General features: G+C 38.2%; 1 protein-coding gene, 1 long non-coding RNA gene and 1 pseudogene across 3 annotated transcripts; 2 read left to right on the forward strand and 1 right to left on the reverse strand.

Moving 5' to 3' along the window:
- The first annotated feature begins 200 nt into the window (after positions 1–200).
- LOC131325973 (uncharacterized) lies at positions 201–4,008 on the forward strand. Of its 2 annotated transcripts, XR_009199889.1 has the most exons (5): positions 201–293; positions 999–1,116; positions 1,243–1,291; positions 1,826–1,950; positions 3,580–4,008. It is a non-coding gene; the product is annotated as an uncharacterized LOC131325973 (long non-coding RNA). The 2 variants fall into 2 exon arrangements; XR_009199888.1 differs by having other exon boundaries at positions 999–1,291.
- A 390-nt stretch (positions 4,009–4,398) lies between these two features.
- LOC131327925 (uncharacterized) lies at positions 4,399–5,496 on the forward strand. Its single transcript, XM_058361045.1, has one exon. The coding sequence runs from the start codon at positions 4,399–4,401 to the stop codon at positions 5,494–5,496; it is 1,098 nt and encodes a 365-aa protein (XP_058217028.1).
- A 2,072-nt stretch (positions 5,497–7,568) lies between these two features.
- On the reverse strand, positions 7,569–9,564 carry LOC131325972 (UPF0481 protein At3g47200-like; annotated as a pseudogene).
- Positions 9,565–21,686: the final 12,122 nt, after the last annotated feature.

Genomic DNA, 21,686 nt, shown 5'->3' on the forward strand with positions numbered 1-21,686 from the left:
AAGATGTTCATTAGGAGAGCCATGAATTTTGATGAACTCAAGTTCTTACTCATTTTTTGGGAGTTAATGAAGCCTTGCTTCTTTCCTATAGTTCCTCATTGCCGGTGGAAATCACCTGTTGTAACAGCCCCAATATGTTTGTTCCATTCAGCTCATTTATGCGTCTTCTAAGTGTGTGAAACTGTGAATTCATTTTGCAGCGTAAGAATTTGAAAATTGCAAGAGTGTCGGATCTCAAATCTCTCCCCGGCCCCATAACGCTATGTGAGACTCTCCGATCCACCAACCAATAGGTATGTTTCTTACTCTTGCACTGGAAAAAAACTAATATATATTTTTTGTCCAAAGGTTTGTTAGAAAGTATCTGGATGTGGGATTATCCACAATCGCAGAACCGGTTTACCACCCAACAGTGACAAAACCATTAACCGCTAGAGAGGCTGTTTGAGATGCAACTAACTAAGAGTAGTGGATTAGCCAAGCTGCATTTTTTCATTCACCAGATCACAGAGATTGGGGGATGTTGTAGGAGGACTGTGATGTAGCTTTCCATTTGCTCAATCTGAATTGAATTTTTTATTTAAACCAAAAGGATTATGAATGAGTTGGATTAGTTCAATAAGATTACTAGGTTGTTGAGCATTCTCCTCGATGGAGGTGCTCCATTCCCATTGATACATGGACAATATCTCTCTCTTCATGAGGAACAAGTTTGAAGGGGGTAAAGAATGGTGGTGGTATTGAACAAGTTTGTTCGTATAATTAGTCTTGCAAATTTATCTAATGCATGAACCATTTACTGTTAGAGATATTCTTGATCGATGATGGTGTGCGGGGGTTTGATGCCATCTAACGGTTAAGATGCTACGCTCCTCTCACATGGGTGAGACGTATACATACATAGGACTTGCTCCTATCTAATTGCAGACTTTTTGATGGAAAAAAAAATAGTTTTTTTTTTTTTTTGATTTTGTTGTAAATGTTCGCTTTCTTTGCAGTTTTTGTTGAAATGCCCATCGACTGATACAAACAGGGAGGCTAAGTTGTGGTTGTGCCCCTAGCAAGTAGTCCTACCCATCCACCAGTACAAACAGGGAGGCTAAGTTTTGGTTCAATGTAAGAAGCCCTTAAATTCAGAATTCCGAAAAGATTAGATTAATTTCAAAAAATCCCCTTTTATATTTATCTGCAGTTCATATTGGATTAAGTATGCTTTTCATATTAATTGTTCATCTTCTTAAGGGAATAACCAACAACAATGCTGTAGCTTTTTTGGCAGTGCCGATTTTGAGTGAGTCTGTTTCTTTGAATCTCTTTTCCTGACAATATTGGTTCGGATAATCCCCTTTTTAACCGTTTATGTTTCATTTGATTGGGTATTCAGCTGGTACTTTGCATGTGGTGGTGTGGCATTGGTAAGAAATCCCATTTATTTTTGAAGTCTCTTTTGGTGTTAAGGTTTGATTTCAATGTATGGAAACATGGCGAACACTAGAATCAACTGATTTTTTGCCTTTCAAAAAAAAAATAGTTTTGCTTTTTCAAAACAAAATTCGGTATTTATGTGGATATTTAATGAGAAATCTTTTACGGTGGTATTGTTCTGTTTTGTACCTCTCTTTCTTTTTCTTTCCTTGATTAGGACCTGTTAAATAAACGAGGTGTTGTATGTAATAGAAAATCACAATCTCCTTTACATTGTGTGCTTTAATGGATACGTTCCTAGATCCTAAGCTAAAACATAGGATGAGGATCACATGTATTTCTTAGAAACTGAAGTGCTATACATGAACAATTCTCTTATTAGTTTTTGTTGAAACTACAGTGTTGAAATGGCTGTGTGGTGGCATGGATTTGATGCCAAGAACCCTTCGATTAAAAACTCTTTTTATGGTTAGGTCTGCTTTTTGATTGGCCCGTCGGGATATTGTAGAAGCATAAAAAGAGAAGGTATGATATTGATGGTTAACCTACATTTTATTAGTATCAATTTTCCTTACTTTTCAAATGTCAGTTATGATATGCGAATAACTGATAAGTGAGACCATTATTGTCACGTCCTCGATTTTCAATATAAATATAGAGGGTTTTCATAAATAAAACCTCACAATTATCCGTACCATACCCCAAAAGGATTTAACATTTCCATTTCCATAAGTTACATTTCAACATCCAAATGTTTACAAACGGTACATTATCGGCTCAATGGCCCCAAATTCAACAAAAGTATCAAATGAAGTTACAAATACATCTTCCAAAAAGTGATTTACAAAGATGGCTAAGTAACTTCTTCAATGTTAGCTTTCAAAAGAGTGTCCACGCTCAAGCACTCCAAGCATGCAACTACTGTCCAAGGTTAGTACCTGAAATATAATGTAAGGTTGGAGGCAGTTTTGTGTGGGTTTTGAGTTGTTTGGGTGAAATTTGGTGAGAGTGAGAGTGGGAGAGTGGGAGCCGAGGGAGGGAGAGAGGAACGGGGGAGATGGAGAGAAAAGGGAAATAAAATTCCCTGCCCCCTCACCCCACAAACATATACACTATGCACACATCACACATTTTCCCTTCAAGTATACAATTTTAACACATTAACTCAAAATCTCAATATTTCAAATCAATTTCCTCCGTTTTATTTCTTATAAAACATTTAAATAGATTTTACGAATTTACGGGTCTTTACAATAATGTCTTCCGCTTTGATTCGATAAGCCTGCTAATCAAATCTATTGAAAGGAAAGGCAACAGCTAGAGAAAAAGAGAATGTATACTTAGTGAGAAGCATTAAGTGAAATGCATGAAAGTCGCATGGTTCCTTAACCAGTTTCTTAAAATTCTCTTTTGAAATATTTAGCAAGTATACCATGTTTCCTTCGTTGATTGATGTGGCTTAATATGTTTGTAGGATATGGATGTTAGAGCATCAACACCAGCGCAGGCAAAATGCAAAATTAGCTACTTTGACTAGGAAAAAGTCTAAAAGGGAGCTGCACCAGATTCTCTAAGAGGGGAGGTAAAAAACATCCATGAACAAGTTATCGGTATCTTTACCGTGGCACTGTTCATCAGCTTTCCAATTTTCTATTCTTTTTCCTCCCCTTTCTCTCTCTCTCTCTCTCTCTCTCTCTCTCCCAATTTGCAATTTGGGTTTTGATGAAAGGAGGGGAAAAAATATATATTTTAATTGGTGTTAGGTAAAATAAATAGTATTGGTGTAGTTGTGAAAGAAAAAGTTGATAGGTAAAATAGAATTGTGAACTGTTCACGAGGTAATATAGCTACCGACTGATAAACTTGCTCTTAGGGAATTGTGACATTTGAATTTTGAACACCCTAGACATTTCTACCATTTTAACATGGTTTTGTGATGAAGCGTTGATAACTTGCCCTGGTAATATATTGCACTTGAACTGTTGAACATGTTTTTGTGATGATGTACAATTAAACATCAGAATCCTAGGTCAGGTGTTGTGTCTTTTGTCGGTTGTGCTATGGTTGTGATGATGTACACTTTTTTTTTACTTTTTTGATGGCTCAATTAGCATTTTTATGGGTTCTATTTTGGCTTTCCAATGTTTGTAACAGGTTGCCAAATATCTACCACCTCTTGGAACTCCTTATCATCAAAGCTATTCCAATTCTTGGTAAATGTGGTTCTCCTCAATGAAGAATTGATTAAATGTATTCTTGAGAGCAGATAGTTTTGGATTGAAGCTCATATGAATTTTTTTAGAGAAGTTGAGTTTGTTTGTTGGGTATGGTGTAAAATGTGTTTCATTCGTACATAAAGGCGCAGGCGATTGAAGTCTACTCAAGTGTTCCCACATTGATGGATCTCAACATTTGTGCTTGAAGTGAGAATGCACTGTGAACGGCTTTTCAGAATAGTCGAGCGCTAAGCTAGATATACGTAGGTCAGATAGATACACTGAATGAACCTTATTTGGTTAAGACTTCTCGGAAGAACTTGCTTCGTTGGCGGGAGTGGTCAATAGTAGATAACGATAATTCATTTCGGTTTCTAAAATGCGTTGTGCCGTGCCTTTAGGCACGGGCAATTTCTAGTTGACAAATATAAAAGACTAGTAAATATAATTTGGAGGGCCAAAATAAGTATATTTTGGCACTTATCACATGCACAAAAATGGGAAAAAAGCTGAGCATTTGGAGAAGTAGATTCAACTCAACGGGAGGTAGGCTTACTCTTCTAAACTCCAACTTCGGTCATCTGCCTATTTACTTTTTGCCCCTTTTTAAAATGCCAGCAGCTGTTGCTCAGTCCATTGAGAAATTGCAGAAACAATTCTTTTGGGGAGATTCTGTTGATAAAAAGAAGCTTCATCTGGTGAATTGGGGTGTGGTTGCTAAGAAAAAAGAGTTTGGAGGTTGGGGGTGAAAAATCTGATGATTCAAAACCTAGCTCTTCTTGCTAAATGGTGGTGGAGGTTTAGTAATGACAAGGATTCTCTTTGGGTCAAGGTCATTAGAGGAAAGTACAACCTCGACCAGAGATGTTGGCTTCCTCATCTTCCCAATTCTGGTCAGGTCACGACTATATGGAGGGATATTTGCTCCATAGGGAATGCGTCTTCGGGTATCGGTGCTATAATTCAAGCGGGTTTCAAAGTTCAAGTGGGGTCAGGCCAAGAAACGTTGTTCTGGGATCATATTTGGTTGGGGGAGGTGGCTCTCAAGGAAGTTTACCCTAGGTTATTCCGAATCTCTACCCAGAAGGAACAAGTGATTAGTGTGGTTAAGGAAGGGGCTGGTGATGGTTGTTGGAATTTAAGTTTCGGAAGACAGTTATACGATTGGGAAGATCTTCAAAAGGTGGAGTTACAACAAAGATTACAAAGTGTAGCTTTGGACTCTTCTAAAAAGGATGCACTGCAATGGATTTGGTCTACAGACAAGTCTTTCTCGGTGAAGTCTGTCTATGATAATTGGGAGCAACTGGTCCAAGTTAAAAATGAGGTTTTGGGGTCTTTATGGAAGAACCTTAGTCCACTTAAGGTGGAAATCTTTTCTTGGATGGCTATACAAGGGAGAGTGGCTACTAGGTCTCTACTCGTGAGCACAAATATGTTAGAGGAGGGTCCGTTGTCCAAATGCCCTTTCTGTATTACCTTCGAGGAAACCCCGAAACACCTATTCTTGCACTGTAAGTTTTCGTGGAACACTTGGTCTCTTATTGTGGTGTGGTGGCAAATGCTCTGGGTTTGTCCACCTTCTTTGGCGGACTTAGCAAAGTGGTGGTTTGACAACAGATTTAGGAGCTTGGAAAGGCATATTTGGGAGGTGACTTTCTTTGCTACCTTATGGTCCTTGTGGCTTGCAAGGAACGACCTTGTCTTCAATAATGTGTCTCGGTCAGCTAGCGAGGTAGGGGACCAGATTAAGACGAGGGTGGCTATGTGGATGAAAGCTAAGTTTGAAATCAAGGTGTACTCAGTGGAGGACTTTAAATGCTTTCTAGGTGGTATTCGTAAGCTGAAGCTTTAGCTTTGTGGAGATGAGCATCCAACCTCCGGCTGGATGTTTGAGTTTCATTTTGTGTTTTCTTGTTGTCGGTTTGAGTAAGTTTGCTCATCCCTATCCCTTCCTCGATGTACCCCTTTCGAGATTTATAAAATTCTAGTTTGTTTGCCGAGCAAAAAAAATATTTGGGCTATTTGCCATCCGGTATTTTGGGTTGTATTTGTTATATCTGGACTTTTAGCCCTCTAGGTGTAATGAGCTTTGCCCTTTTAGATGTTATTTTCAACTTTTGACCTCCTTTCCTTTGATTAAGAAAATATTACTTTTGCTGACAAAAAAAAATAAAAAATGGTGGGTTGTTTGTCGTACATTTAGGTAAAAAGGGCCGGTAGCAATGAGGCGAGAGGTGTAGGCACTTTCTTTAGCTTTCGAAGTTATTCGGCCAGCTCCTTGTAAATGCTAGCAAAATAGAAGAAGATTGCGTTATCTGGATACCTTCACCAATATCTTCATCGATGGTCACTGTGAGGCTCTGAAAAGCAAGATATAACCTGCCATATTCATTACCTGGACTCATTTTTTTTGTTGGGTAGAATTTTCTTTTCATCACTCAAATCAACAAACAATATATATTTGTTATACTGGGAATTGTTTTGGTTTGAAATATTAATGATTTAAGATTTATCTGGGTTCGAGCGACCAATGACTGTCTGGAATTTTGAATTTGCAATTTTTGTTGCGCTAATGAACAAACATATAGTACTTCACCTTCAAAGGTTTCGAACTTGCGCAATTGCTCCGTAATCTTTCCATGGACTCGGGTACGATGTTGAGCTTGAACAGGTTGAGCAAATTTGCACAATCGGTAAACTATATATATTAGAGCAAGTTTAGCAGTGCATGGTAAAAAATGCTGATGAACAGTATATATTTTTTATTTTACTTATTCTTATCTTTTTCAACACTACATCAATACTATTTATTTTACCAATCCTCTATTAACATATTATTATTCTATTCCCCTTTCCTTCAAATATTACAAAACCTATTCATCAGAAACGGAAATATATACATACCTATGTATATATACATGCATATCTATACAGGCGCAAATGTATACATCTTTCACAAAGAAATCACCGTCCGCGTCGTTCGGAAATCGCCATTAGCGTTGATTGGAGTCGCAGATCGCCATCGGAACTCACCGTCGGAGATCGCCGTTGATCGGAATCGCAAATCATTGTCGTTTTGCAACTGGTGCAGTCGATCGAAATCACAAATCAATGTTGGAGGAGGCGCAGAACTGGTGAAGTCGTGAAGGAGAGAGAGAGAGGAAACAATAAAATAATGGGTACCGCGTGAACAGTGCTTCGGTAGAATAAGCGAAGCAATGTAGTGAGGTAGTTTGCCGTGGTGTTTACAGAAGCTGCTGCGTGTGAAATTTTCTCAATTTCAGTAGGTAAAATAGGTGAAAAGCTTCTTTACAACATCTGATAAACTTGCTCTTAGACTGGATAATGACAAAATGTAGATGATAATCCTGGTGAGATTAAGAGCTTAGAATTTTCAAAGCTCATGTTATTACTGCTTTCAAAATAATACAACACCCATAGTTTTAAATCGCGGTATCGGTCGCCGTCGCGGTATCGGTCGCGGTATATCGGTATCGGGACATATCGGTGATACGTCGCGGGAATCGGGTGTCGCGGTCGTGAATTTTTAAAAATCATCAGCAACATGTATAAAACTTGAAAAATATACTTTTACCCCAAACATTGGCTTAATTATCACATTTACTTATTTTCCAAGACAAGATCCAAAATTTTTGCAAAAAAGCTGTGAAAAAAGCTGTGAAAAAAGCTGTGTGGAAGGAGTTTTTTGTTTTTTGCTTTTCTTTTTTTTTTTCAGCACCGATACGTATCGGCCGTATCGGTCCAAATATCGGTTACGGACCGATACGTATCGGGAACCGGCCGATACGCCTGTGAATTTCAATCTCACCGATATATCGGCCAATATCCGTATCGGAAGCCGAAAATTCCGGTACGTATCGGCCGATACGGTACGTATCGGCCGATATTTAAAACTATCAACACCACACATCTGATCACACGCTCAATCTCTCAACCACCAAAGGGGATCGATTCCACCTCTCTCTCTCATTACATAATCAACCGCACAAACACGGTACTTATTTATAGATGAAACAAGTTACTGCTTCCAACTACAACATCAATATGCACACCCACTTGATTGATTAACCCAATCTCTTTGTTCCCAGACAGCCACATCCGCCTTATTCTTTTTTGAGGAAACTGTGGGCGAATTCAACCAAAGATATGACAAAAGCCATGAAGCCGACACAGAAAGCTATGAACGTCCACGGAGAAGAAAAATACGTGCGTCTCAAGTGTATAATTTGTTTCGGCCAAAAACGCCTGCTATAATGATTGGCTCTGGTGCACATTTCAGCGAAAACGAACTCTCCAAGTGCAGTTTCCTTGCATAGCCTGTTGAATAGATTGGTGGCGTCCCTGCTGGCACCCAGGTAATTACGCATGACCTTGGCCTTTTCGAGCACTTGGACATCTTTATCGGAGTTCACAAGCATGTCCATGACGAACGCGTAGGACGTAATGTTCTCTGAAACGCCAGGGCAGTACTGTTCAAAGGCAATGAGGTTCCTGAGGTATAACTCTGTGCTGTCGTTTATCACAAGTGGTGGGATTACGAAACGAGCCGTGCGACACCTCCCAAATAGGCCTTTGTATTCACTGAACTTGAACTTGAACAGATTGTCTCCTGCATCGGGAACAAACTTTACACCTGCAAAGTGAAGTTCTGATGCCGAAGGAATGAGTACTACTTCACCACGTTCTTCCTGTTCACGAGGAAGGCAACGATCGTGTATGTAATGCAGGATATGATAGTACTCAGTACGTAGAACTTTTTTTTTTTTGCTGTTGTAGTGTTTTCCCGTTTGTTACAAAAACATAGGACGAACCGACACCATACTCAGTGGGCGAACACCAAGTTTTCGCGTTGGTGGAATCTCTTACTGGACACATCTTTTTCTCATAGCACCCCCACACATAATTGGTGAGCGACCAGTGATTGTCCAGGTGATCTGGGATCCGACCCACAGTGAGCTCGAACAATTTCTCAAGCACAAAGAAAGGAATCTGGCTCTCCAAGAGAACCAAGTCGTTTTCTACGGTGTAGACAATCATACTGTTACCAAAAATAGGATCTGTCTCTTGTCCCTGCTTTCAAAAATGCAAAATCATTGGAGTTAAGTTTGTACATCCTTGTTTGTCAACTAGATTTATTTGGATAAATTTGATATTATAATTAGATCCTATGATTGATCACCTAAAATATTTAATCTTCACATATTTGAATCATGCATGCACCACTGCACCAGTATTTAAATGAGCTACTTAAAAAGGATGCTAAAAAGTACCAAATGAGGGAACTAAAAAAACAAGATTAAGTTTTGCTAAATGATAAAAGAGCTGATGCTTTAAGCTTCCTTACCTTTGAGTTGCTATTGTCTCCTCCATTGGTTGGCTTCTTTCCTTCCTTTTCGGCAATTTTCTTAAGTTTGAGTGATTGTGATCTGTAGAGAAATTCGAGGATGAAACAACCATCGACCAACAACATTTCCTCATTCAGCGTAACTTCTTCTGCGTAGCATTTCTTTGCATCATCTAGCAACTTCTTCATCTCCGCTACGCATTCTTGTAACACCTCTTTTTTCTTCTCCACTAATTCCAGGCCCTTCATTCCCATGGTTAGTCGAGAAACCAGGTCATCTGTGTAGCTCATCTTGACGTGTTTCATGGGTGTTTGGGGGTGTTCTTCATTTCGGTTAAGAGGGCCAATGGCGAAGAGGCGAGGGGTGTAGACGCTTTCCTTGAGCTTACGAAGATATTTTGGCACCCTGCAAATGCAAGCTGAAGAGAAAATTTTGGTTTTCTGGGCACCTTCAGCGATATTCTCACTGATGGTCGATGTTAGGTGCTGAAGAACGTCCTCATAGGCATTCTCAGCTCGGCTTGTTTCAGTTGGGTGGATTTCCATTTGATCGATGAAATCAAGTTGCAGTGATGTTATACTTGGGGTTAGCTAGAGTTTTGGGGGAAAATGGTTTTTGGATTTTCCTTCTATCTATATATAGAAGGCTAACTTTTTTTTTTTGCACACCCAGAGATTGTCCTAGTGATAAGGATGAGTGCTAGACTTAGGGGTAATCCCCTTGGTCTGGGATTCAATTCCCCACCGAGCCGAGTGAGTACCCTGGTATTTAAGTGGGGGGCCGTGGCTGATGTGCTGTGGCTAGCTTTCCTCGAGGTTTTGGTTGTGCAATCAGGTCAACTTAGTGGCCTGTCTGTAGGGCTCTTTCTCTATTAAAAAAGAAAAGAAAAGAGTTTTGGTCAAGAAGTGAGATGTAAAGATATAAGCCCAACAACACTTATTCGAGGTAGCTCTCATTAAAGATGTGGATGAACAAAATTGCTCGTAGTTCATGCATCTTTTGGTTCAAATCCTTAATTTTTTCATTTCAAGTTTTTTGAAATTTACATCTAGACAGCTCATCAAATTTGAAATGATTTCTAACGATGCCTAAATAAAGATTGACCGCTCATTAAGTTTGGAATAATTTTTAACGATCCCTTAAGAGAGAAAAGAAGAGAGTGCAAAACATATTTCTTCATCATTAGATTCCCAATTTGGAATAATTTTTCTCTTGCTTTTATTATCCTATTTTCTCCACTTTTTCCTTTCCTTTCACATCCAGCAAAGCACAAAACCCTCAGATAAAAGATGGAAAGTAGAAAATTAACCTTCATAAGCATTCAAGTTCAAGTAGTTTTTCGTAAAATATTCTACTTTGTAACAAAAGTGTCTAAGAAAATATATACAAATTGAAAACATCATGTAAAGCCACTATTTTTTGGGTACATATGGGAAAAAAAAATTGAAAATCGATCAACAATTTTAAAACCACCTGATCAAGAGTGAGTCATGTCATTGGGGCGTGGTAAACGAATCAGCTCAACAAGGGAGATAGATTGCAATCGAATTACGAGACCTCTCAGCTTGATTTGCAAGTTTTTTCTAACTAGTGTCATGGTGAAGCATAATCGGGTGTTGTGTCCTACAATAACCAAAAAGAAAGCATACTCTTTCTTCCTAGGGTTCTTAAGCCAAAGAGGAGGATAAAGTGTAGCAAGTAAAGTATGAGAAATGAATTTTAGACCATCCGATTCTGAACCAAACACTCGAATCCTCCCCTCTCAGTCATGAAGTTAATTCAAAATTAAGTTAAATGCTCCATCCGTCCCATATTGTTTGCCCCATTTTTTTATTATTATTTCATGTCCCAAATTATTTGCCCAATTTAGAAAATCAAAGTAAAAGTTTCTATGATTTTCCTTTTTTATGCTTGGAAAAATGACGGCAAAAAACGTGCTTTGATAATTTATATCTGCCAAGAACATTAATAATCTAGTTTGTATGGAAAGACATCTTTTGCAAAGTCCAAAATTTTAAAAAAACAAATTGGACTAGAGGGAGTATTAGTGATGCCATTGCAAATAGAGAATTGCGATGCCAAGGCATACATAGTTAGAGTGGAAGAAGAGGAGAATTTCAGGAAGATCCATGGCCAGAAGGAAACTGGGATAGATCAGAGAATGAATTGGAGGACAGTAGGATGGTGAATGAAAGACACGTGGATGGAGTGGATGACGTGGTAAAGCAGAAAGTGGATGAATTGGCATATTTGGAAGTGGAAAAGATAGTCACCACTGCAATAAATGGATGTTCCAAAGATTTGGTGTTGGTAAACGTAGAAGAGCATGCACGAGTACAAACCCAATGCAAGATGGATACAGCAGTAAATGTGCCAATACAAAACAACCAACTAGCACCATTACCAAGGTCAGCTGAACTCATTACCTCTGTTGTAGGTGAGAATACTGATGAAATTGAAAATGCCGATGACACTTATGATGAAAGTTCAAATTCTGCTCATGGTTTGGACTCTATTGTTCAAGACTCTGTAAGCCCAGAAACTGTTAAGGACCATGCCCAAATTAGTGTAGCCCACCATAGAGATAGAATTTCTCTAGTGAGAGAACGACAGGAATTTGGGGAGAATGCAGAGGGTATAAAGAGTCCACTATTGATTTCAAATAATGGAGTTCGTGCTTCTCAGTTGGAAGGCATTCATCTTCAAGTGGTCTTAAATCCAAGTGCAGCCAGGAGAATAACCAGAAGCCAACAATATGAAGCATGTTATAGCAATGAAGGAATGGAAGATGAAGCTGATAACTATATCTTTGGTACTCAGGAGCAGCAACAGAGCAGAATAGCAGAGGAACTTCTGAATACCATCAGAGAAGGTATTACATTAGGCATTAAATTTGATGACTTGGGTGTAAAAAGAATGAAAAAGATGATTGAAAAGGAAGCTATTGAAATGAGTCTAATGCTGAAAAATAACACCTTTGCCCCTCTCCAAAGGAATTAGCACCACCTCCTTAAAAGACAATAGTGTTAGGCAGCTGATGCAACAAAGATTTTAAGAGAATCTTGGATGGAATTAGGAGCTTAAAAGTCTAATACAGGTTTTGTTGGCATGGTTCTGGATTTGTTTGGTTTTGGGTGGTCTGAGCAGGGGCGGTGTGTTTATGTGACCGGGGTCGTGCTTTGGTTGAGAACTTGAGACTCAGTTGGGGTCGTGTGTCTTGTGGCTCGGTTATGTTTGGTTTTCTTCTGTTGGTTAGCGGAGGGTTTGGTCTTCTGGTATCTGGTTGTGGATGCCTAATGCCTTCAATCAGCTTCTCAACGGTGCCTTCTTCTGGTGTAAAGGACTCATGTATTGTGCTATCAATGGGTTGCTGAATGGGGTTGATTTTGTATGGTGACTCTCAAGGCCAACATTTCTGATATGGGACGGTGGTTGAATGGCCTTTAATCGGGGGCTTATTCAAGTTTCATTGAATGTAATCTTTTTTGTATTGCCTTTTTCTTTTTGGTCTTTTATGGATTTCAATCTTTGAAGTCTGTAATTGGCTCTCTCTCGATGTACCCTTTGTCGAGCTTTTAATAAAATTTTATTGCCTATAAAAAAAAAAACTCCCTTATTCTTACTCCATCTATTAACTGAATTATACGCATCTGACTTTTGCTTTTTCTTACTTTCCTAGTTGGAGTTACTACTGGGTCCTCTGACTTTCGCTGAACGGTTTGGGTCCTTTCGGGTTCGGATGGAGCGGTCGGCATGGGCTCCCGCCATGACTGTCATTGGGCGGCCCGGTACTCGCCTAATGGCTTAGTTTGGTGCCGCTTCCGCAGCAATTTCGGTTTGTTGGTTTTGGTTTTCTTTGCAGCGGGTGGCCTGTGGTGACTTGGTGGATGTTGATGGTGATTTCTGGCGGTGGTGGTACTCTGTCTAGGGTGGTTAGGATTTTCTTTTGGGTTGGCCTTACATTGTTGTATTTGGACTTTTTGGCTCCTTGGGTCTGTGCTTTCTATATCTGGGCTTTTTTGGCCCTCAAATATTGCATTGGACTTGTTCCTTTGCTTTTGTTTCAATTTTTACTTGGATACATTTTCCCTCCCCCTACAGAATATTTAGTGGAAGACTTCAAAAGGGGCATAGAGGTGATAAGGCGTAAGAGGATTTGACTGTAGAATTTTGGGAGTGTTGTGATTTCTAAGTTTTGCACCTCCAACTGACTTATTGAAAGTGTCCCCTCTGTTTTTTTTTTTTTTAGTTCGTTTCCCTTTTACCATTTGGTCTCTTGCTACTTTTTTGGGTAGGACCTAAGTGGCATCCTCTCTTAATGTATCCTTGTCGAGCTCAATAAAAATTTTCCTTTTGCCGAGCAAAAAAATAAAATAAAATAAAATGTTATTTTGCCATTAAAAACAAAAAACTTAATTATACGCATCACTCAAAAGATATTATTGACCAAAGAAAATTAAATGTTAAATGAGGGCGGTAAACAAACCGAGCATTGTCAAACTCAGCTCGTTTACTTAACGAGCCAAAAATTTATGCTCGAGCTCGGCAAGAGCCTTAAGAAGCCGAGCTCTCAAGGAGCCGAGCTTAGTAAGTTACTAAACGAGCTTCTTTAATAGAGTTGAACATCATTTAACGAGCCGAGTTTTTGTCAAACGAATCGCTGAGAGAGAAATAAAACTGTGAGAAAGCTTGAGTCAACCCTATTGTACTGCCGATCGAACAAATCTGGCCTATTGTACTGTTAATGGTTTGCTATGCTTCATTAATGCCGAACAAATCTTTATTTTGTTCAATAATTATGTCAGGCACGTTGTTTCTGGATCATCCTTTAGTTTGAATGTAATTGTTTGCAGAATAGGTCAATGAAGGATCTAAATGTTCTCCTTTTGTCCATTACTCTGTCATAAGTGTATCGCATGACAATGACCTTGGTGGTAGTCCAGATGGAGCTTTGCTCTGACTTTATTTGGACTCTCTGCAAGTGGACGATAGGATTAGGCCCTCAAAATTAGTCGAGATACGCATAAGTCAGCCCGAACACTTAAATTATTGAAAAATTTTCATTTTATGTGCACCTTCACCAGTTTTTTCATCGACTCTGAAAAGCATGCTCATATTCATTCGCTCGACTTTTGTCGTTTCTGGTGAGTTTAATTTCGACTCATTTTCTGTTGGCTGGAATTGCTTTTCATCACTGAAATCAACTAACAACACTCTATCTTTGTTATACTGGGTAGGCCTGCTGCTGGTAACTATTATGCAGATCACCAGGACCATGGTAGCAAATTCACTTGCTTGAATTGGACCCAACAGAAACTGGAAAGGGTCTTACAGAGCATGTCAATGACTGTTTGGAAGTTCGAAATATTTGCAATTTTTGTTGCGCTAACGAACATGTAGAACTTCACCTCGAAAGGTTTCGAACTCAAATGCAATTGGTTCAAAATCTTTCATGGACTCGGATACGATGTTGAAGCAAATTAGCCAAATTGAGCTATTGCGGTTGAACAGATTGAGCAAATTTGCACAACAAAAAAGGGGACCTTCTCTCTCTAAGATTTTGAGTCGGCTGCCCTTCATCTAGGGATTTTGGCTCTTCTTCTCCCTTCTCCTTCTTTTCTTTTCCCCCTTTCCTTACTCTATTTCGCTGCTGCTCCAGTTTTGTTCGTCTTCTCCCCCACCTGTTTTTGGCCCCTTTTCCCGTTGCCGCGGTTTGTCTGCCGGTTTCCTTCTTGGGGGTTTTCGGTTTCCTAACGGGTAGGTCTTGGCTCCGGCGGTGGGTGGCTAGGCCACATGATCTCCCATCTATCTCGGCTCTTGGGTGTACGTTATCTGTCGTGCCTAACGGCTTGTTGGTGATCTCGTGTTTTTCTACAGTCGTGATCCTCTTCTCCAGCTATTATTTCCGTCCAATGGTCCGGTTCTGTTTCGTTTCGGTGGTTGGGCGTGAGCGTGCATCGCCACTCTCTGGGTCGTGCCTAACGGCTTGTCTAGCGTCATGGATGATGATGTTAGGACTAGGGTTTTAGGTGTTTGGTTGAGTTGTTGTTTTGGATTGGGTTGGTTCCTTATCAACCGTTGATTTTTTTTATTAGAAAATTAGAGGCTGCCCCAGTTTTTTAGGTTCGGTTTGAATCTAACCCTGAAATATTTTTTCGAACCTGTACAGGCTCAATTATTTGCATACTGACTTTTATACCCTCAATATAACGCTCCTTCCTCAATCACGCTCCTTCAAAACCAGAGCCACCTCCAGAGCACTACCTCACCCTCCGACGCCGATCTTCCCACCGATGCCCCCATTCAGCTCGTCGAATCCGACTCCGACACATACCACTGACGACGACGACGATTCCTTCTTCGAAGAAACGCCAACGCGTCAACATCGCCTCTCCTCCACAACCGCCGTCATCGACGGCTCCACCGCACACTAAAACCACCCCCGCCACCCTCCGCCGTTCCGCCTCTCACTTCGGTTTGAGTTATTCTTGGGCGTGAAGTTTCAAGATCTAAGGCAAGTACGGTGGCTGTGGAATTGGGCGCTCTATAAAAGGCTCTCAATTCATTTCTCTTGAATCTTTTACTTCTCGTTCTAATGTCCGTCCTCGTTTGAAGTTCTACTTTGTAATATGGGTTGTTTTATTCAGGTTTGGTTCTTTATGAATTGCTTACTGTTTGATTTTTGGAAAAGTTTTGAAGTAAAGCTATATGAATACAGTATTTGTGTGTGGGATACGGGATGAGGCTTATGACTACCATGTGTTTGATGTAAGTCCTCATTGAACTCTGCTGATTGTGGATTATTTTTTTTTGGGTAACATCAGGCTATGTGAACTATTTGAGTTATCTATGTGAACTGTGTATTTTAGTATATTTTTTAGTTATGTGAACTATGTATTTTTCTATGAGAACTGTCTATTTTCCATAAAAACTATGTATTTTCTATGAGAATTGGGTATTTTTTTATGAGAACTGTGTATTTTTCTATGAGAACTGTCTATTTTCTATGAAAATTGTGAATTTTTCAATGAGAACTGTGTAATGTTTAAGAGAACTATTTGTGAGAACTGTGTATTTTCCATGAGAACTGTGTATTTTTTATGAGAACTGTATATTTTTTATAAGAACTATTTATTTTCTATGAGAAATGTGTAAAGACATGACGGTGAGAATATTTATAACTATATTTGATCTGATTACCTTTTTATTTTTGTTCAATTTTTATTCGTGTGTGTGTTTTCTATGAGAACTGTATATTTTTCTATGAGAACTGTGTGTTGTTCATGAGAACTGACAATTGAAACCGTGTATTTTTCTATGAGGGCTGCGTATTTTCTATGAGAACTGTGTATTGTTCATGAGAATTGTCTATTAAAATCGTGTATTTTCTATGATAACTATATATTTTTTATAAAAAATGTGTATTTTAATGTATGGTAAGACTGTGTGAAGTATGTATTTTTTAGTTCACATAATTCTCATAATCAGTTTACAAAGTTAGTTCTTTATGAGAACAATTACTTCTCATAGCTAATTCTCATATAATATAATTGACTATGAAAACTATCAGTTCTTATAGAATTGACTATCACTACAAGAAAAATGAAAATTGGTGACAAAAAAGTGGCGACGAAATTTAATTTCGTCACTAAATGATTATATTTGGCGACGAAAAAATAAATTCGTCACTGTTTTAACAACTTCCGTGACAAAATAATTTCGTCACAAATTATACTTGTTTAGCGACAAAAAAATTATTTTTGTCACCAAAGGCCCATTTGGGGACGAAATACATTTTTTGTCACTGAAAGCTTAAAAAAGGTGACGAAATTATTTTTCGTCACCAATGATAATTATTTGGTGACAAAATATATATTTTGACGCCAAATGAGACCAATTTAGTAACGAAATATTTTTTTTTGTCACCAAATGCTTAACTTTGGTAACGAAAAATAATTTCGTCACCATTTTAACGGTTTCAGTGACGAAAAATATATTTCGTCGTTAAATGGATACCTTTCGTGACGAAATTTATGAATTGCGCTTTGTCACTAAATATATTTTGGACATTACTCTTTACTAAAAACTCCGATTGAGATAATTCAAATTGGGTTTGAACAATAACTCAATTGCCTACAACTTTCATGTTTATCAAAATTGCTAATTTTAATGTTTAAATGTTCAAAATTACATTCGAAATATATTTCATGTTAAACATATTATGTTATATATTACATATTTCAAATATTTATTGAAAAGTGTGTGTGATGCAGTTGGTCGGAGCTTATGCGAAAAACTCAAGGGACTCGGGTTCGAAACCCAGTAGGAGCAAGAAAGAAGGATTTTTTTCCCATATGAAAATGTCTTTTGCAACGAAAAATTTCGTCACCGATTTCTTATACTGGTGACGAAAATTTTCGTCACCGATGTGACCCATCAGTGACGAATTTTTTCATCGTCAAACAGCACAATAAGCGAGGAAAAAAATTTCGTCACCAATTATTCATTTTTTGGTGACGAAATATTTCGTCATCAAAAGGTACTATAGGTGACGAAAAATAGATTTCGTCACCAGGTAGGAACCCTCGACAACCTTTAGTCGACAAATTTTTTTTCGTCACCTATATTATTTGTGACGAAAAATATGCAATTTGTGACGATTTTCATTCGTCACCCAATGCAATTTTTCTTGTAGTGTATGAGAATTGGCAGTTCACATAGCCACTTCTCATAACTTAGTTCACAAAGCCAGTTCACATATTCAATGGTATTTTTGTTCGAAATAATATGATTTAAAGATTAATTCTAAAAATATAGCTCTCATAGTCTTAATTTTTATAATCATAGTTCAGGGATACTTTTTAGGAGATTTGTGTATTTGTCTATGAGAACTTTGTATTTTCTATGAGAATTGTGTATTTTTCTGTGAGAACTGTATATGAGAATTGTAAAATTTTATATGAGAACTGTGTATTTTCTACGGGAACTGTATATTTTTCTAGAAGAATTGTGTATTTTTCTATGAGAACTACCTATAAGAACCATATATTTTTCTAAGAGAAATGTTTATCTTTTATGAGAACTGTATATTGTCCATGACAACTATATATCTATGAGAACTGTGTATTTTCTATGAAAATTGAGCATTCTATGAAAACTGTGTATTTTCTATGAAAATTGAGTATTTTATGAAAACTGTGTATTTTCTATGACAACTACGTATTTTCTGTGAGAACTGTGTATTTTAGTGTGTGTTAAGATTATTTGAACTGTGTATTTTTCATTCACATAGTTCTCGTAGAACTAATTATGAGAATGGACACTTCTTATAACCAGTTCACATAGCCAATGATATTTTTGTCCGAAACAGTTCTCATAAAGACAATTCTCATAGGAACAATTCTCATAGAAATAGTTATCATAGATACTTCTCATAGAGATAATTCTCATAGAAACAATTCTTATAAAAACAGTTCTCATAGAGAATTCTCATAGCAAATGATATTTTTTTAATCTTACATAATTTCATATTCAATATGTATCTTGTTTAGTAGATATCGTCGAGTAGGTTCCAAAAATATATATATTTTTAAAAATGAATATCTACAACAAAAGATATGACTTTCTAAAATTTAAACAATGTTTTAATGGTGCACTAATGTTCATGGAGCATTGGATAATTTTTCTATACTAGATGTTGTCTAGTTTCGTGCGCTGATGCACGTGAAGGGACATGATTGGAATAAAAAATACAAACAATTGTGCAGGACTAAATTAAGTCCGAACCTAATTTTTTAGGCCGGCCTAAAAATTTCCTCTTTTTTTTTTTTTGGGTTTTCCTTCTGCTTTGGGCTTAGCCTATGGGGCCTAAGTCAATTTCCTCTGTGTGGTTTGGAGAAAAGGATCTGGGTAATGAGACCGGTGTACCCAAACCCCTATTATTTCTGTACTTCGTGTTATAAGTTAATGAAATTTTTTTGCTGATAAAAAAAATAATTACTCCCTCCATCTCGATTTGTACTATACAGATCACAAGGACCATGGTGGCAAATTCACATGCTTGTATTGGACCCAATAGAAACTGGAAAGGGTACCTAGCTTGTATCCATGATTGTTTGGAAGTTTGAATTTGCAATTTTTGTTGCGCTAACAAACATGTACAACATCACCTTGAAAGGTTTCGAATTCGCATGCAATTCGTTCAAAATATTTCATTTACTCGGATACGATGTTGAAGCAAATTAGCCAAATGAAAAGTTGTTGCGCTTGAACAGATTGAGCAAATTTGCACAACAAAAAGTCTTGCAAGCACAACTTTCAAACACTAATCCGGAACCGTTTGATGCACGTGGGGAACCGTCCGGACACAAATTCGTATCTCTTTCATTATAGCCGTACATTGATCAGAAACATTCCCTTAGACATACTCTAATTACCATTCTACTTGAAAAACATGACAAAATATTGATGATCATCCTGATTGGAATAAGAGACTGGAATTTTGACGCAAAACTCATATTATTACCACTTTCAAAATAATACAACACACATCCCATCACACACTCACTCTCAACCTCATACACATAAACAATTGAGCCGAGAGAAATGGAATTCCCCAAAGGGGATCTCTCTCTCTCTCTCTCTCTCTCTCTCTCACAGCCATATTAGCCCAGCTTGATTTATTAACCCCATCTCCCTAACATCCATGTACATTAGCCCTTTTTACGGAAACTGCGGACGAATGCTTGACGATTTCCTAGTCCTAAAATAATGGGTTGCCCCAAGCGTAGGGCGGAGACCGACGGAGCATAATATCCGGTAAGTCCGGAGTCGAATCCACAGAGACGGTAATGTGTGCTAACTTAAAAACTCGGGTTGTTACTTATTCAAACGGACTCTTAGGTAGCCACCCTTTGTCGTTTTGATTGAGATTAACTAAACTTACGAAATAATTGAACTTTTTAGATAATTAAAAGGAGGTATGGTCGTAGGGTTCATAGCACTTGTAATTGGTCCGGATTAACCTGCTCTGTTGGAATTCTTAAAAACGTTTAATTTTAGATTAAAAAAGATACCCCGCAAGATGCGAGACCGTATGGTCGCCGTATACCCATGCGCAGCGAAGAACGAGTTTTGGACCCCCATTCTCCCGTTCACATGGACTCCGACGATGCCCGGGTTCGTCCGCGGGAAGTATTTTCCAATCTAAAATCATTTTTACATTGTTTGATAAAAGGAGCAGTGTCCGAACTAATCACGGTGTGCTAATCACCCTGCAACTCTACCCATACGACTACTCACTCATTATTAAACAATAAACAAAAGAAACCCTAATTTGAAACATGATTCTAAATACGAGATAGAAAACAAACAAAAGATCTAAGTTAAATAAGAACAAACGAACAACTTTTATAAAGAACAAAAATTAAAACGAATTATCAGAGTGCGAATAATTAAATAAAACATCAAAAACTTGAAAGAAATAATACTTGAAAGAAAACTAAACTCCGAAACGAAAAGCTCAGGCAGCCCTGTTCCTTGTTTCGTCCGTACGACTCGTCACTCTTCGCAGCCTTCCTGCTTTTCCAAAAGCTGCCGAAGTCTCGTCCGTTACTATCAAACCTATTGAAACCAAAAAAATTTCTTTTCACGGCAGCCCTTGTTCTCCTTTTATAAAGTACTGCAGTGACTTCCCTTGTAAAAGCCTTGGCCCACCATTTAATTTGGCCCACTATGTAATAAAATAACTTCAAGCCCAATTCTTTATTTTCAGTGAACATTAATTTCGCCAATTTAACTTGCGAACCATTACTCCAATTCCAGTCCAGACCTTTCACTTGATTGAATTCGAATGGCCCAACGTCGAACACCATTTAATATTTCAATTTCGCATATTCTTCTATCAAATCCTCCAAATACCTATAATACACAAATTAAGCATTAAGCTCCGAATAATAATATAAATGAGACTTAACAAAGATAAATTAGGGGCGCTAATGTGAACATTTACGCACCTATCACACCCCCCAACTTATACTTTGCTAGTCCCGAGCAAAGAAAACAAAATGCAACTAAAAAGAAATAAATTAACCGATAGTTCTTTTAAACCCCCAGGCGGCCCCGGTAGGACGAGTGAAGTCTCGTGAGGATTTTCAGCAGTGATCATCCACAAAACACCGCGGATCCCTTTACTTGGAACTCAAAAGGGAACTACAATGCAACTCTTTGATACGCCAATGCCAAGAATATAGCATTTGCGAAAATAGTTCTAGAGGCTATCAAAACATAGAAATAAATCATGGCACCAAACCTTAGCGTGTGTGAGCAATGACCTTAACCACAAGTGAACCACAACCAAGTACTCTCTCCGGACCGAGTCTCGACTTCAATTCTCACCGTGTTATGCACTCAACAAATGAAATCACTCAAAACAAGGTGCATATTACTCTCAATATGTGCGGGCAGACGTTATGTAAATGAAAGCAAATACTTCCGCACACGATGACACGAAAAGAAAGCTTTTTATAGTGGACACACGATCTCATGAACGGAATGCCAAGAATTAAAGACTATCTATCCATCGAACCACAACCCATTGCCCCTAAGATCAAATAGGACTTTTATTCGGTTATATCGTCAGGTAAAGAAAATTGTTTCAAGGTTAGGGTAAGACATA

The sequence above is a fragment of the Rhododendron vialii genome, chromosome 5a, assembly GCF_030253575.1.
Source record: "Rhododendron vialii isolate Sample 1 chromosome 5a, ASM3025357v1".
Taxonomy (NCBI): domain Eukaryota; kingdom Viridiplantae; phylum Streptophyta; class Magnoliopsida; order Ericales; family Ericaceae; genus Rhododendron; species Rhododendron vialii.

Coding starts and splice junctions, on each gene's coding strand:
- LOC131327925 (XM_058361045.1), top strand. CDS start 4,399: ATGATTCAAAACCTAGCTCTTCTTGCTAAATGGTGGTGGAGGTTTAGT.